The sequence below is a fragment of the Pinus tabuliformis genome, chromosome 7, assembly GCF_031772625.1.
Source record: "Pinus tabuliformis cultivar Carrire ecotype Pingquan chromosome 7, CPIR1, whole genome shotgun sequence".
NCBI lineage: Eukaryota > Viridiplantae > Streptophyta > Pinopsida > Pinales > Pinaceae > Pinus > Pinus tabuliformis.
The window spans coordinates 440,289,765-440,306,467 of record NC_142293.1 but is presented as its reverse complement, the minus strand read 5'-3'; the positions used below and the strand labels follow the sequence as shown (position 1 = coordinate 440,306,467).

The 16,703-nt window shown below is 38.1% G+C and overlaps 1 protein-coding gene across 1 annotated transcript in view; it reads left to right on the top strand.

The window, feature by feature from the left end:
- LOC149247863 (metal ion-binding protein) overlaps positions 1 to 16,703 on the top strand; it is a 359,567-nt gene that overhangs the window by 66,124 nt on the left and 276,740 nt on the right. Inside the window, exon 6 of the mRNA XM_089458307.1 lies at positions 74 to 172. Within this exon, the coding sequence (XP_089314433.1) occupies positions 74 to 172 (99 nt within the window). The remainder of the gene's footprint in view (positions 1 to 73; positions 173 to 16,703) is intronic.

Below are 16,703 nucleotides of genomic sequence, written 5' to 3'. Positions count from 1 at the left end.
TCACTATTTTCTATTCTATTTGTTGCATTTGAATTTAGTTTCACATTTAAAACTTATTCCATATTTCTTTCAGGTTTATGAAGAATTGCAAGGTGAAGGTTACCTTGTTCACTATGAGCGAGTTCCTATCACAGATGAAAAATCACCCAAAGAACTAGATTTTGACTTACTGGTATCTTAACATTCTCATCTTTTTCATTACTTAGATAATCCTTATTATGAGATGGATCATTTGGTTATTGGTTTCTCATTTGCATTGGTTATTTACCTTGTTTTATTGGATAATTTGGATCTATAGATGCTTCTAAATTGTCCCAAATCTGAATATGAAGTGTTGTTAACTTTTAATTCATATAAAAAACAACTGTTTAGTCTGAAGAAAATGAACACCGTTTTCCATAAAAAGCAATTTTAATAGTTAAATCTAGTTTAAATTATATGGCTACACCCTCTTGCATCAGAATGACATATGGCATAAGTTTAAAGTCTAAACATTTTACATATCCTATTTGAAGTGAAGAACTACCATAACAACAGTTCTGAAGGTTTACAAAACCTCTGTTTTCCCTCTAATTTACCAGAAGTTGTCTTGAAAATTAACCCCTTGATACAGTCTGCAACACTGTTGTCTTAAGATATGCGGGAGATATGATTGCATTTGAACACTTCTACCAAGTATTATTCATAGAAGATAAGATAAATTTCTGTCCAGCTATGACCAAAAAGGTAGGTCTGTGGGACCCAAAAGTATCATTCAGTAGTGACAAACTGTCGTAGTGCAAAAATAACTCCTAAAGCTAAAAGGTCAAGTATAAAGTAAGCTGAGCAGTCAACGTGAAAAGTAGCCAAAAGCATAATCCTAGATACAACATGATAGAGGGCTATAAGCATAAGTAAATATCGAATGAGAGGGGGAAGAGAAAGCCTCAACCACCACATCAGAAATAGAGATGGAGGTAAAGGAGGAAGATGATGAAGAATCAAGATGTCTTTGTTGGACCGTCAACCATAGAGAAGGCACCGATCAATTGTTTTTTGATGCCCTTAGGGGAATTTATAGTGCTAAGATGACTTGACTGTGAAAACCTAGTTGGGAGTCAAGAAGATTCCCCAAAACTTTCCTGATACTTGAGGCTGCCAGAAAGAACTTGGTGATAATCGACTGGTCAACTGAATGGCAGAGGTCTAGCAACTGATTTATGTTGAGGTTAACTACGAGAATTCCCTGATAGCCTCACGAGGAAAGGTCTGCTAGCTGAAGATTGTTATAGCTCAAGCAGTCTGCCTGTAGAAACAATAATAGATGCCCAAGTGGCATCTATAGTGTTTGATCTAGATAATTAGGGATCGGGTGTGATGTATGTAAGAGTTATTAAACTAGAAAAAGGCCCTTAGCCTCATCTTGCAGTAAATGCCACATTGTAGAATTATTTGTTGATGTAAGATGGGGGTCTTAAAAGTTGCATAGTATGGCAGATTGACAGGTCATAGTTGAAGGGCTGGATCACATTGCATGTCAACCAATCATGCTTATGGTATTGGGCCTTGGATATATAAATACCCTACTTTTCCTCCCATATGGTAGTCTGTCACGAATAATGTTCGTATACATAGTGGAACATTCAGAATATCTGGAATATAAAAGTATCCATCCTAGGATAATAAATATATATGAATGTTTGAATACAAGTCATATGAGATGTCGATGTTACAAATGAGGGCCTTGCTTGTATACTAGGCAAGGTGCCTTTTCATGAATGGTCATGTCCTTTGGGACATGTCTCTTCAATAACTAATTATTATTTAATTAGTCATTATTATTATTTATATTATTTTTATATATTATATTCATAACATTTCCTTCTTTAGAGAAGCTTTGTCCTCAAATCTTATTGCTGACAAGGCGTGTCATCTATTTCTTTGTCTTATAATCCATTCACATCTTTCCAAATTCTTCAAGTTGTCATCTTCGATGATAGGATCCTCTAAGTGATAAACAAAATTGTTGAATTGAGAAGGGATCTAACTATCCTAAATCAATCTTCTGTGGAGCTTTGCAATTATTTGATAGCTGGAATAAATTGTTATCATAAGACTAGGTTTTGTAGACATCAATATTCTTTGGAACATAAGTTTGTTGTTTCTGTTACCCACCATTTTGTGGGTGATATCCCTAGGAGAAATTTTTTCTCCAAGATGGTCCTCAGCCGACAGCCAACAGCCCCTTGCGGCCACTGACTAGCTCATTGTGCCACTTCTTTGCCACATGAGCCAACCACGTGGTCCCTCACCCATCTGCCATGATCATATGTTTGAAGATGGGCCTCCCGAACCCAAAGGTATGCCTTGTCATTTGGTAATTGAGTATTATAGTTTGCTTATCATAGACACTTCTGGGAATGGATTAATTGGGGGTTTCAGTGGAAAGAATGGGCTAGGTATGTGCTATGGTCCCCTAGACCCCTTTTGGATGTTAACCTTGGATTCTAGTCCTGTGGGATCTCTCTTACTGACCCTTTGGCTTTAGGGATGCTATGTCATGGGAAATATTGATTTTAGTTGCGTGGTCCTGCTCCCTCATCCACATATATTGCCCCCCTTTCCACTCATTATAAAACCGTTCATCATTTCTCTCACCTGAGTCCACATTCCTCAACTGGGTCCACATAGGGTTAGCTTTCCTCTTCCCCTTGTCCACACCTTGGGTCAGACCTGGAATGATGCCCCAGAGGTTGATGCAGCTAAAAGGAAAAGCAAAAGCATAATATGGTCCCCTAGACCCCTTTTGGATGTTAACCTTGGATTCTAGTCCCGTGGGATCTCTTTTACTGACCCTTTGGCTTTAGGGATGCTATTTCATGGGAAATCTTGATTTTAGTTGCATGGTCCCACTCCCTCGTCCACATATATTGCCCCCTTTCCACTCATTATAACCCAATTCATCATTTCTCCCACCTGGGTCCACATTCCTCCACTGGGTCCACATAGGGTTAGCTTTTCTCTTCCCCTTGTCCACACCTTGGGTCAAACCTGAAATGATGCCCCAGAGGTTGATGCAGCTAAAAGGAAAAACAAAAGCATAATTGGTCACATTCAATAGGAAAATGTACCACAAAATGCAAAAGATGGATGGGAGAAACACATTTAGCACGTGGAAAAAAGCCAATACATGATCTCTACCCCATCAACATGACCATCATCCTGGTTCCTACAAGCCCTATATGAGCCTCCTTTATCATTTAGGAACCCATGATTGTCCCAACCCCTGGTGGGCAATGAACTGTCCTGCCAAAAAGGGGTATCCACTGCTACATCTCACACATTATGCTGTTACCCCTTGAGCCCTAAGCAATTAATTAAAGAAAAATCATAAAAAGGCAGAAGGCATATAAAGAAGGGTGGAAAAATCAAGGTCGGGGCACCTCATGTACCATGATTGCTCCCTCCTATACATTATATACCCAAGTGTGGGCTTCCCTTTTACTAGCTACCCTTGTACCCCAGCATGTGCCCACGACTGCCCCTTTTCATTCCCTGCTCCATTCATCCTTTTATAACTTGCCACCGCCTTTTAAAGGATGTACCTTGGACATATTATCCCCTTTAGAAGTGGAAACCACCTAATGGGATACTTGGTTAACCCCCATTTGGAGCTTGGAGACATTGGCACATACCAAAGTCCATTATGGAAGGGCATGCCATTATGAAGTCCCCACCTGTTGTCTATGGTTTGTAAGCTCCTTTACTTAATTTCCTTGATGACTTGTTGTATTGGAAGGCTAGGGGACGCATTGGATCTTATGCAGGATTGCAGATGGTCTCCATCTTGGGTTTGGTTTCCCTATACAGGGTCCGAACCGTCTAGAGGGTTACATTGGCACATGTAGGGTACGTTTTGAGAGCCATGGGCCTCCACAACAATAGACAACTCTCCATGGATCCCCAGAGATGTTTAGAGATTGTTTGGCATTCACCTATTGGACGAGGAAGATGCACCTGGTTCACCTTCTCTCAACCAACCCCACAGTTGTACCATGCACTTGGCAGATGACCCAGGACTTGTATGTTGATGTGGCATCACTTTCACCATCATTTGAGCCCTTACAGATGGTTTACAGGCATCTTCGACTTACTTGGAGACCCATGAGGTCACTTGTGTGCCCTCACAGCCATTAGGGGCACCACATGTTTACTATATGGAGAACAAGGTGCCAACCCCTTGTCCATTTCTTTTGGAAGCCCAATTCATCATTCTGGCACTTATGGACTTCATCAGGCCTCTTAGAGAGCCCAACGACATGCATTATTGATTATTCGATGTCTTGGGAGGCTTATTATTTTGTTTTCGAGCTAGTTTGGTGGGCTCGTCACCAAAAAATAGTTATTTGCACATTAGGCTAATGTAGGCTCAAATTAGGTAATTCGAACTCCTAATGATTATATGAATAGGAGAGGCATGAATTCATTTTGTATCATCACTTGGATTAGATCATTCTCTCTCTTGAGAATTTTGCATTTCCTTGTTGGTGGACAAAATTGGAGCATGGATGAATTATGATGTTTGGATTGCATTTTCTTATCTTGGAGCTTCTTGCATTTTATATGTTTCTGCAAGTATAATTTTGATGTTATTTTCTTTTACTTTGTCACATACATTGGTCATGGGATTTTTGCTATTTTAGGGCTAATCGCTGCATGTATTTAGTGCTTCATTGTGGAATTATGTTTCTATATAGCATATCTCTATGTATGGGCCATATTTGTTGAATGAATTTTCCTAGAGATCGAAGTTATCTTGACAAGCCATCTTGATTTGCAAACGAAGTATAAACGTTTTCAGGTCACTCTCTTTTTGCCCTAAAGCTAAACGAAGTTGCCTTAAAGCCTCCTTGAACTAGAAACGAGATCCATTCTCATAATTCTTCTTGACTCCTTATCCCCAAAGGAGTTAGGGATTGATCCACCATAAGGTGATCACCTTAAAACCTCTTTTTTCGCCTTCCCCCCCTCTTTTCTAGGTCTAACCACGCTGGGACACCTAGGGCATCATTTTCTCCACAAAATACCCATAGAAAAAGTTCGATCTCTTGGCCCCTACTGCGCTAGTGTGTCCTCAAGGTCTCCTCCAAATTTGAAGAAATTCCGATGGTGGGATTGCTAGATATACCAAGCCCTAGCCCTTAGGCCAAACTTTGCCCTAATGTTCCCTAGGCTAGTACCTCATAGGATCAATTTTGCACCTTTAAGTGGAAACTCTTGTTTAGATCCTTTCCCCTTCCTTGCTTAGGTTAAGATCATCATTGGTTGCTAAAATCCACAACCTTAACCTAGGCTGGGTCCACTTGGCTCCGTGTGGTCCCATTTCTTGTCAAAGACAATTCTTCCAAGACAACTCGAGAATCCAAGTTTTGCAAGGATTTTAAGGATTGGGAAACTCCCTTACAAGCCATATTCCCTTAACCTAACCCTTAAATCCTCACCTCCTTCTGATGCAGTAGCATCCAACTAGGGGTGAACAAGAGGAAGTGTTTGTCTCACAGGTTGACAGGTTCATAGGTCACTGTACCTGAGTTTTAAAAAATTTCCTTAGTTACTAAAATTTAGGATATGATAGCAAGTTCTGTTTTATTTTTGTTATGATGTTTAAAAAAAAAAGACTTTTTGTTTTTAAATTAATTCTAGAATTTAGACAAACAGAAATTAACAGCTACTGATGGTAAGTACATGTAACTGTTGACAGTTTTCAAAACTGTTCAACAAATCATACAAAAGGAAAAAATGGAACATTGTAAAGGTTGATTTCCATTACAGCCAAAAGAAGAATAGAAACATACAAGAGATTTTCGAAATCATCTGAGTCCATTTGCAGCAAGATTATATTTACTTTCTGTTCTTAAAATGAATTGAGTGTATTTCTAAACAGAGACAAGAATTGGCAGATTAATCTTTTTAACAGGCATCCAGAATATCAGAGTCAGCGAAACAGAGATCCGGTGGAAGCATTATAACAAACACATGGAAGAAACAACTGTTGAAGAACCAACAATTATTCACAACAACTACCTACAGTTCCTGAAGAGCAATGAGCACGTGATAAAGAAAACTAACAGAGGGTTTCATAACAAGCACAACCAAATTCCCAGCGAGAAGAAAACATCTACGACCAGTTACCACATAAATTAGCACGCATTATTTTTCCTTGCAAATATTGATAGAAGCAAATCACAGAAGTATTTAAATTCATTTACAGTCCAAAGTTAGGACAATTCATATTACAAAATAGACAGAGAAACCTGGGTTCGAAACCTTGAGGACGAGTTCAATTCTCACAATCCCAAGTTAAAACCAAAAGACCTGTCTACCCATTACAATGACAAAAGTGTTGACATAAGGGACCGACAGAGAGGCCGAAGCCTGTAACCAAGACCCAGAACTATCAATAGATGCCAAACACGAATATCATGGAAAGACCCTACCCGGTCTAGAAAGTCGCGAGAGGAGCCGAGTCCCACAACTGTAACGCCTGACATCCACCTACAACCACAGTTCAAAACAGTTAACAACGGGAGGAATAAAAAAAATCCCTAATTGAAGAATAGGAACAAAGCAAGGGTTTGTAACCCATACTTACCAGAGGAGCCAAAGTCGCATGAAGGAGAGGTCTCGACAGGCCACGAACCAACAAGGAACTTGTTCACAAGGAGCACAACTTGTTAGCACCGACAGAAAATGAAAAGTGGGAACTGAATCAAAGAGGGAGAGCTTACTTGTGTCTAGCCGACGAGCAGACGCTGAACACTGGGTCACCTCGTGACCGCAACCTGGAAACACAGTGACCAGTGGACAAGTTAAGCAGTGAAGTCATTGGACCAACAATCAAAAACAACAGTGACACAAATACACTCAAGAGGAGGCAACCATTAATTGCGCCCATAGAGCCTTCAGAATAGAGGAGACCACTTGCAGAACGCCGAGAGACGAGCTCGGAAACCCTCAAGTAGACCGGTGGACGGAAAGCCACAGACAACAACATTACACTAGCAAAGCCCAGCGAACTGAGCAGAGCCGTGACCGAGGAATACAGACAAAGTGCCACCAAGAAACCCTATGAAAAATCACAGGGGAAAACCAGAGTGCAGAACCTCTCAGTGCAACCAAACGAAAGTAAAAAATGACAAGGTAAGTGGAGTGTTAGGGCTTCAAGCATAGCATAAGGCGGGAGGACGGAATCCGAGGTAGAGACAGGTGTCTCCCTCACAACCAAACTCGTACCAAACAATTAAACACAACAAAATATCAAACAACCGTCGGATATCCAAAAAAATGATTCCATTAATAATTCAATTAATCAAACATTTACATCCGGACAGAAGGACGAGAGCTGGTCCCATCACCTTCTCCAAGCAAGCACGCTCCATTCTTATCCTCCTTCTAGGGAAAGTATCATTAAGGTCACTTCACATCTATTTATTGATTCGTCCTTCACAAGTGACTTTCTATATACCAGGTCTCCTCCCATCGATGAAAGTCCGTAAAGAGCAGGGAGTCTTAGCTGAGGTGACAATGGGCTAAGTCTCCACAATTGCCATTGATCTAGCAGTTGCCCCTTTAGAAGTCGCTTTTAGGCTTCTTGCTAGTTTGAGCGGTAACAGTTTCTATTCTATGTGATACAAATACACGGATTGATTGAGATGTTTGCTCTTGTAATTCAAATGTCGACAAGGAGTTTTTGTGATTTGATTTTCCCTTATCATGTGTATGGCAATTTCTTGATTTACTTTAGGTACTGATGTTGTTGAGTTGGTTGCATAATCTTCACTTGGAATTTTCATCGTCTGAATTGCAACAATTGAATATGTTTTTACTTCAACTGGTTTGTCATCTTCTTGAGTTGTGATATTGACTGAATCGGTATGCGTCCTTTTTCTTCAACTTGGACTATTATGTCTGAAGACTTTGATACTGTTTTCTTGATAAGTTCTAATTTGTTTTTCAATGATTTCTTATCGTTTTTATGTTTCTTAATTTGAGTGAGTAGACTTTGATTATGATTTCTGAGACATAAGAGTTCTTCAGTTTTTGATTCATCAAACTTATTTTTAGTGTTTTGACGTTCATGTTTTTCATCTTTAAAATCTTTGATTTGTTCTAATAACTTTTGATTAATGTCTTTTAAGCGTAAATTTTCTTCTTCATTTTTTGATAGATTCTAATTGAATTTATTCTCGAGACATTCATTTTCTTTTTCTATTTTTTTCTTTGTAGCGTTGGACTTCTTGACCTTCACAAGTAATTTTTGACTATGGTCCCTTAGACGCCAAATTTTTTCATTATTTTCTTTTGATTCTTTGTAAAAATGACCTTTGGGATCTTTATATTTCTTTCTGATTCGACGTTCTTCGAGTTCTTCCTTTAATCTTTTAATTTGTGTCTATGTATTACCTTGATATTCTTCCAAAGTAAACAATTTCTGACATGTTGGACAAAATGTTGTGCGATTTTTAAAACCAATGAATACTCAAATTCTATTTTATAATATGAACGTTTGGTCCAAAATGTAGAATTATAATTCATTCCTTTTCATTAGCGATTGACACCATTTTTCTTTGTCAAGATGAGCTTAGGGTTTTAAAGGTAACCCTGTTTGAAATATATTTCAGTCTATATTTTATAACCTTTTGTATTTCCTTTTCCTTGAATATTTTTGTATTTGAAAATAAAATACTTTACTTTATTCACTTAATAAACCTATCCTTTAGTTTCTATGAAAAATACTTGGTTTTAATTATATCTATTTTATTCAACTTTTTGACTCCCCTAATTAATAATTGGTTTTCTAAAAATACCTTTCTAAAACCTCACTATATATATATATATATATATATATAATTGCAAATTTTTTATCATCTTTAAATAAACCCTTCAAAATTTACTATAACACAAGTCACACGAACTGTCATATATAAAGGGTCATGACTTTTATCATATTCGATTTCTACGGTCCTTGTCTTAGTAGTTTCAATTTAGGAGACTAATCTCACTGCACCATAATAAGAGAAGAGCCGCCTTGGCAAACTCCAGTGATAAAAGAATTCACTTATATTCTTCTACGTGCAACCAATTCGCATTTGTTTGCCCTTCCCAATCACTGATGTGAATTGGCGGCCACAGTAACTTACTGTTTTTGTGGATGCCCACAGATGAACGCAACACATGAAGGCATGATTGGGTGGTTTGACTTTTATCGTGGATGTACCCAGCACAATCAGGGACAACATTGTAGCTTATTTGATGATTTAAGATGGATGTACATTGCGTATGGGCTGGTTGTATGACTAACATGAAGTATAGCTCGAGTAGGGGTCTGGCGGATGATTTGTGTAGCGTACGGTGGCAGTTGCAGTTGTGGTGATGAAAAAGTGAGCAACGGTAGCAGGTAAGCTAACAGGCTATCGAAGGTGGTGGTAGTGGCAGCTTGTCTAAAGTGGCTGTGGTTGCAGTTGCGGATGATGGTCTTATTTCTTATATAACTTTCTTTTTTATTTATATATATATTTTTGGAAATTTTTTAATAATAATTTTTCTTTAAAACATATATATATATATATATATATATATATTTTTTTTTTTTTTTTTCCTTTTTTTTTAAATACTATATATTCTCTTCCTTTTTGATATATATATATATATATATTTTTTTTTTTTAAATTTCGCTATGGCTAAGGGATCGACCGCAAAATGGAGAACTTCCAAAACTTGTGTGGCTAAAAGCCTTAATCGAACAACAATGAACATGATGAAGAGTTGATGGCCAAAGGCTGAGATCGAAGAACGAGACTATGATGCCAATGTAACGAACAAGGTTTGTATACGTAGCAAAATATTTAGAATATCTTGAATATAAAAGTATCCATGCATACAAGTCATATGAGATGTCGATGTTACAAATGAGGGCCTTGCTTTTATACTAGGCAAGGTGCCTCTTCAAGAATAGTCAGGTTCTTTGGGACATGTCCCTTCAATAACTAATTATTATTTAATGGGTCATTATTATGATTATTATTATTTATATTATATTCATAACACAATCATCACTTTTGATTTATTACCACACCATTCTTGGGGAGTGTCTATGTGATAGGGATATCAAGGAGCTCTGTTATTGCAATGGCCTTGTTGCAAATTAGTATTAGTGATAAGTTTTTGCTTTATTTGGTCCTAGAAGTGTAATGACTTGACCTAGGAGTGCAATAACCATATCCAACTTGTAAACCATGAATTTGTGAAGGTGTTTTTATATGTTTCTCACCCCATGAGTGTAACCCTCTATGTAATTAAGGTGCAATGACCAATAGAAAGAAAGATAAATCCTATTGATGTCTAAAAGTGGCTAAAAATAGGTCAATGGAATTAAACTGTACAAGTCATAATAGTGATGTGAGTGTCCTATTACCCACCTAAGTGGGTAAGCACTAGGAGACATTTCTTCCCCTATTATGATCAACTTGCAAGCCAACAACTCTATGCGTTCTACATATAGCTAGCCTCGAAAGTCCTCTAGTCATGCTTCGATCAGTGCTTCATAACATCTAGGCTACTCATCAGATGAAGATGGGTCATCCATTGTAAGGTAAATCAACCATTTTTATAATCAAAGGCTTTCATTTAATGTTTAAGAGTATTCTAATATGAATCATAGGTTGAATTGGATGATAGACCGCTTTTGGTTGTATTCTTGTTCCCATGCTTCACCTTGGTGGTTATTCCTTTCCCTTTGTCTAGTGTGACCTTCCTTGAGGGCTTTCTTTTCACTATTTAGGAGGGGCATAGATGTGTGTCCATGGAAATCCATACTTCACACTTTTCGTCTAGCCACTGTATCCATGTCCCATCTTTAGGTTGATTGCTATTTGTTACTGTTATGGGTTCCCTGTTTCCTCATTCATGCGTAGGGGATTGGGAACTTTTCCCTGAGAGGTTGATGTAGTAGAAATAAAAGAAAGAGCACGAGTCATGAAGATAAAACAAAAAAATGGTTAAGATATATTAAAGTGCCTGGAAAAAAGACTAGCTTGAGTTGTTTCCCACTCATTAGCCGTTAGCCAGTTGCTGTATAAAATCTTGATCTTTGTAAATAAAAGCAACATTGAATATCCCAACTCTAATGAGCAAGGAAATGCTCTATCTTTAAGGGGTCAATGATGAATCAATGAAAGCTTGTATTCCAAACTATATATGCAAAAATTAGTGATGAAAAAGAGACACGAAAAGGGTGGTAATAATAGGTCGAGGAAACGGGTAACACAGGTCCCACGATTGCTCCCTCTTCGCATCATAATGCTTAATGATGTCGTGGATTTTGTAACAAGACAGTGGCATCCTCCATGAAGTAACAACTATGTCATGTCATTGATCACTTACAACTACTGATTGATGGGTCAACATAGGAACTGTTCCTCCCCTTAGGCTTCGAAGCAACTAAGAAGGTGTTGTGATACCCGTTCCATACCTAGGCAAGATAACATGTTTACAAATCATATTCTTGGATGAAATTTGAAGATGTTTCTTTTGTGAAGTACTTTGATGCCTTTAAAATTGAATGTGGGCTACTTTGATACTCTTATGATTTATTCACGTATGATATTGATATCACTTGATTTTGTGAGTGTGTTGATAGATATTTGTTCCTAGGAACTATTGCCATCCCTTGAGTGATTGTATGATGCCTCTCTCTCGAGAGGACATCCAACCCCACTTGATGAATCCATTGAGCACTTTAACCTAGGACAATGACCGCTTCTTGAGGAGTGTTGACCTTTGGGTGCCACATCCAAAGTTATCAGAATCAAACCAGAAAACCTTGTGGACTAGTAATTGGTCGGAACTGAACTGAAATTAATAAAAAGACTGGACCAAAAAACCTATGGACCAAAAACACAAAATATTCAAAATTTTGAAGAATATATATATATATATATATATATATATATATATGTGTGCATCCATATGAATCTAGACAATTTATACACAAATGAGCAAAATTTCTTATTTATATAGCATGTAAGGGTGCATATAACCAAAATAACATTGAGTGCAATGCATCTCTAAACCAAAAATACATCAGCAAATAGGCTCTAGATGGCCTCTAGCATCCAAAAAAAATCATGCTACAACAAATGCCTACATATCATCAAAATCATTATTTATATTGGGATCTTTGTCATCAATATAGCCCTCTAAGAATTAAAATAAGATAGAAAAAGCATCATGTGAAGTCAAAGATTTTTTTTGAGTGATGGGTACATTTTTAGTAGAGTCATGATGAGGATTTCGACAACCAATGCCACTAACATCAAAGTGTATAGAGGGCTTGGTGCTCTTGATTAAATACTAGTTCCATACCCTCATACATGAAAAAATGTTAAGTTTTGTAGATGTTCTATGCTAAGAGCAATTTCACTTTTCTCACAGCAATCATACAAGTAGTTAAGCAAAATGCAGATAGAACATATAAGCAGATCTTACAGAAGACAAATCAGAAACAGGAAAAATGTGTGTGTTCGTTTCGGCAGTCAACAGGATGCTTCAACCAGCAAAGTCTCCTTTGGTCAGCCAGCCCAGATGTGTCACAAGATCCCTCCAACTAGTAGATGAGTCAACCCAAGTCAATTCTACAAAAGTCAACGCTGTCCTGAAGAGTCAACGCAGGGGCAGCAAGCTAAAAGTCAACGCAGCAGCAAAACGGTCAACCCTTTGACCTCGATTTTTGTGCCAGATAGTACGGCCTTCAAAAATCGAACTTTCCACCAATTTTCAGCTTGATTGGACCAAGCGTTGACCAAAGTCAACGCTGGTCAAACTTTCTGCGAAACCCTAGCAGCAGAAACCCTAGCAGCAGAAAATCCGTACGGTCTGTCCTCTTCGTCCTTCCCACGTGTGGCTGAAATTCGTCCTCCAGGTAGCGTACTCTCTAAGATGAGAGAGGAAGATGTGAGTTTAGTTGTGATGAAATTCTCTCCAACTTTTCCTGTATATATATCCATCAATGAGGGTGTGTGACACATCTGTTGGGCATGTGAGCCTACATTACAAAACTGGCTGACCTTGCACATATAATTTATTAAGAATAATAAATTCACAATATAAGTTCTGCTCATCGGATTAAGACTATTTTTATATGGATTTTACACCTCTCAGAAAGAGGAATCCAACAAAAATATTAGCCTCTTAATCTGAGCATCAGAACATGGAGTTTGGACCTAGTTGTCCAAATTTAACAAAAAATCCAATGGAAATGTTGCAATTCCCCCAATCCTAACATCTTGAAAAACTGTTAAGTCTGCTGGATTTTGATTGAGATCTAAAATTCTACTTTCTCCATATGAAATCCAATGAGTTTGGAACCATTCTCAAACATCCTGAGTCATTTCATGGTAATGTTAAAAATTTAAGTATAAAGATGAAAATGAAATATAAAGGAGAATGCCACTTTTACTTCAAGAATTTAACATTACCATGAATTGCGTAGAAATACTAGGGCCATAGGCTTGAATATTAGGCTAGCCTAGGGGGAAATTAGAAGTGGGCCAACCAAATGAAAAAATATAAAATATAAAAAGGAAAATATTTTAAGTTGGCTCGCATGGGTACAGACCATATGGAAGTGGTCCTGAATTGGCCAGTTTGGTACTGAATCAGCCTATTCCAGTTCCAAAGCCTGAGCCAGATCGATTTTGGGCCCAAATTGGTTGGATCAACTGGTTTTGACAACATTGGCCACTACATAGTTGATGATTCTTTCCCCTTCTTGAAGGACCTTGAACATTTCCCTCCAAAGCCAGGACATTGCCTTGAGAGATGACGTACCCCAGAGTTGACAAGATGCTGCCAGGCTGACATTACACCTACTTGATGGACGTTGCCCTAATTTGGAGGAGATTTGATGATGATGACATGGTACCCCTTTGGAGGGGATGTAACACTACTCTGCATGATAACGTCATGCCCTTGCTTCGTAACGCCCCCTTCATGATGCTTGGATGGATGATGTGGGCAGGTTTGTTGATGACGTTTTGATGAGGGAGCCTTACTTGATGATTGGACACCACTGGATGAGGACATGCGACCTTTGTGATGAGATGCACCCCTTTGAGCTGTTGGTTTTTAGGGCATCCTCAAAACTGATAATTACTTCTTATCATTTCCATTAGGTTAATCTTTTCTTGTGATCTTTTTCATCATAAAGCAATTACATAGAGGAATTCAATAGTAAAACAAAAGTAGCAGAAGGATCATAAAGATACAACCACATAAGAAAATAATTTACCTTGAGAAAACCCACATGGGGGAAAAACCCAACAACCCTTTTTTTAGAGAAATCATTAATTTTAACAGGTATACATCATGTCATGAAGTGAAATTGGTTGGTAACATAACATTTGGTCACACTTGGTCAAAACCACTTACAAGTAGCCCATCATCGTAGAGGTCAATTTGATTAGAATTTTGTCTTCTTGCTAGAGATTTGGTTAGCTCACACTTCGACATTTTGTCCAGAAGTTGATCTACTTCAATGCACGGTCTTCCTCAGAGAAAGAGTACTCGGTCTGCTTCAAATTTGTCTTCCTCAGAACTCGTATAAACATAAACATAATCCACGAATTGTCTTGAACAGATGAACAACGAACTGCTTTTTTGAATGAGGTCTAGCTCTTTACTTATACTTGACTTGGAGGTCGAATGGGTGTGACCAAAGGGGCAAGCTGACTTGTCATCTTGGAGGGGCCAACTTCATCTTTTGGTGCCAAAATTCATAATCAAAATTTTTCTTTTGCAAGGGACATGAAGAACATGCCTTTAATATTTTGTTTTGACACTTGCATGAAGAACATGCTTAACATTTATCATTATAAATACATTAAGAGCTAAAATATAAATTATGAAGATCGACCAATGCTTCAAAATTCAACACTCTCTCTTAGCTAGGGAGGTATTCATAATGGCTATCTAGATGTTCTCATTTTAACAAATTTCACTCAGAAAGGATTATAATAATTCATTGTTAGCATCATCATCATCTAATTACGATGAACTAGTTAGCAACTTTGACATATGTTAAATCATCAACATCAACTAGTTGCCACAACTCGGTCGGTACCTGACACATGGCATAACATTTAGCATCAACTATTCATCATAACTCTGGTCGATACACTTGACCAAGAGTAGTCTTGGTCACCATCTTGTTCAATATCTTTGACTCATGAAACTCCAACGGCCATACTCTACATGAGCATCCCAAGCCTGATGCTAAATGAGCCCACTCAACCTATCATGAAGAGTTTGAGCCTGATGTTAAAAGTCACACACTCAACTGAGTGATCCTGGGCTTCTAGGACCATTCTTTATAAGAATGACTGTCCTTTGTCGGACTATTCTCCCCAACCTGGTCACAATCTTTGGCACAAGGAGAATAACTGTCCATTAGACCATTCTCCAACCAAGGTCATAATGACATAGGGATAATGTCAGTCCATGATGCTATCTAATCTATCAAACCATTCTCCAACCAAGGTCATAATGACAGAGGGAGAATGTCAGTGCATGATGCTATCTCATCAGTAGTCCCTCTCAGTGAGAGAGGCATTCTCCATGAGTCCAAGCTTCTCCCTAAAGTACAAAAACTTTGCTCTAAATGGAGGCTTCACAAGAATATCAACTATCTACTCATTAATAGAGATATATTAGAGCTTCATTGCTCCCTTATGCACCATGTCTCGAATGAAGTGGTACTTGATCACAATGTGCTTCGACCTGTCATCATGGTCATCACTTGCACCTGATTTGCAAGTAGCCTCTGAAGTCAAACTGCTTCTCAACTTGTCAATCTCGCTATAATATACTCGATTTCCTCAATACTAAGTGTGACAGAGGATTGCTTCATGCTCATCCAAGAAATTATAACGAAACCCAAACTGAAGCAATATCTTGATGAAATCTTTCTGTCTTTAGCATTCTCTACCCAATCTGAATCTGTAGCTGTACTTAATTGTTTGAGACAAATCTCAAACCATAAATGACTTTGCCATGACTGATTGTACCATGATGGTACTCCAACCCATGTTGAGCAACATGCCTTGGCTCATAAAACATATCAACTTCTTTTCACTGGGTCCATCATCGCATTTGCTTTCCTATCGCCCTTTATAGGTACTCCCTCTCACACTGAAACATATCCCGTTGTGGTAATTCTGGTTGCTCCCTCTGCCACTGTTGTCGTGAGCACATCAACTATCTAGTCTGAATTTCAATGATAGTCCATCATTTCGAACTCAGAGGTCAACTCCCTTTGAAGCTAAAATATGGTTCCCTGGCTGCTCCCTCTGTTACAGAGCAATTCTTTCTAGTTAATGCAACTCCCCTAACACATGAGTTCTTTTGCTTTTGTCAGAAAATAAATCATATAGGATCAACCTTGATCCATCAATCCAAGTGTATCAAGTTTGAGGACCTTGTACAAAGCTTTCTTCTACTTGCAAGTATAATACTTCATGTACCTTAGAAGCTTGAGGTAGCTCTTATGTACACATCTTTCATCGAGAAAGACGATCTTTACATCCATCTGATGTAATTTTCAACAGGTATCATAATTTTTTTAACCATAGTGTACTTGACGGTCGTTTCATAATCTTCTCCCTCTTCCT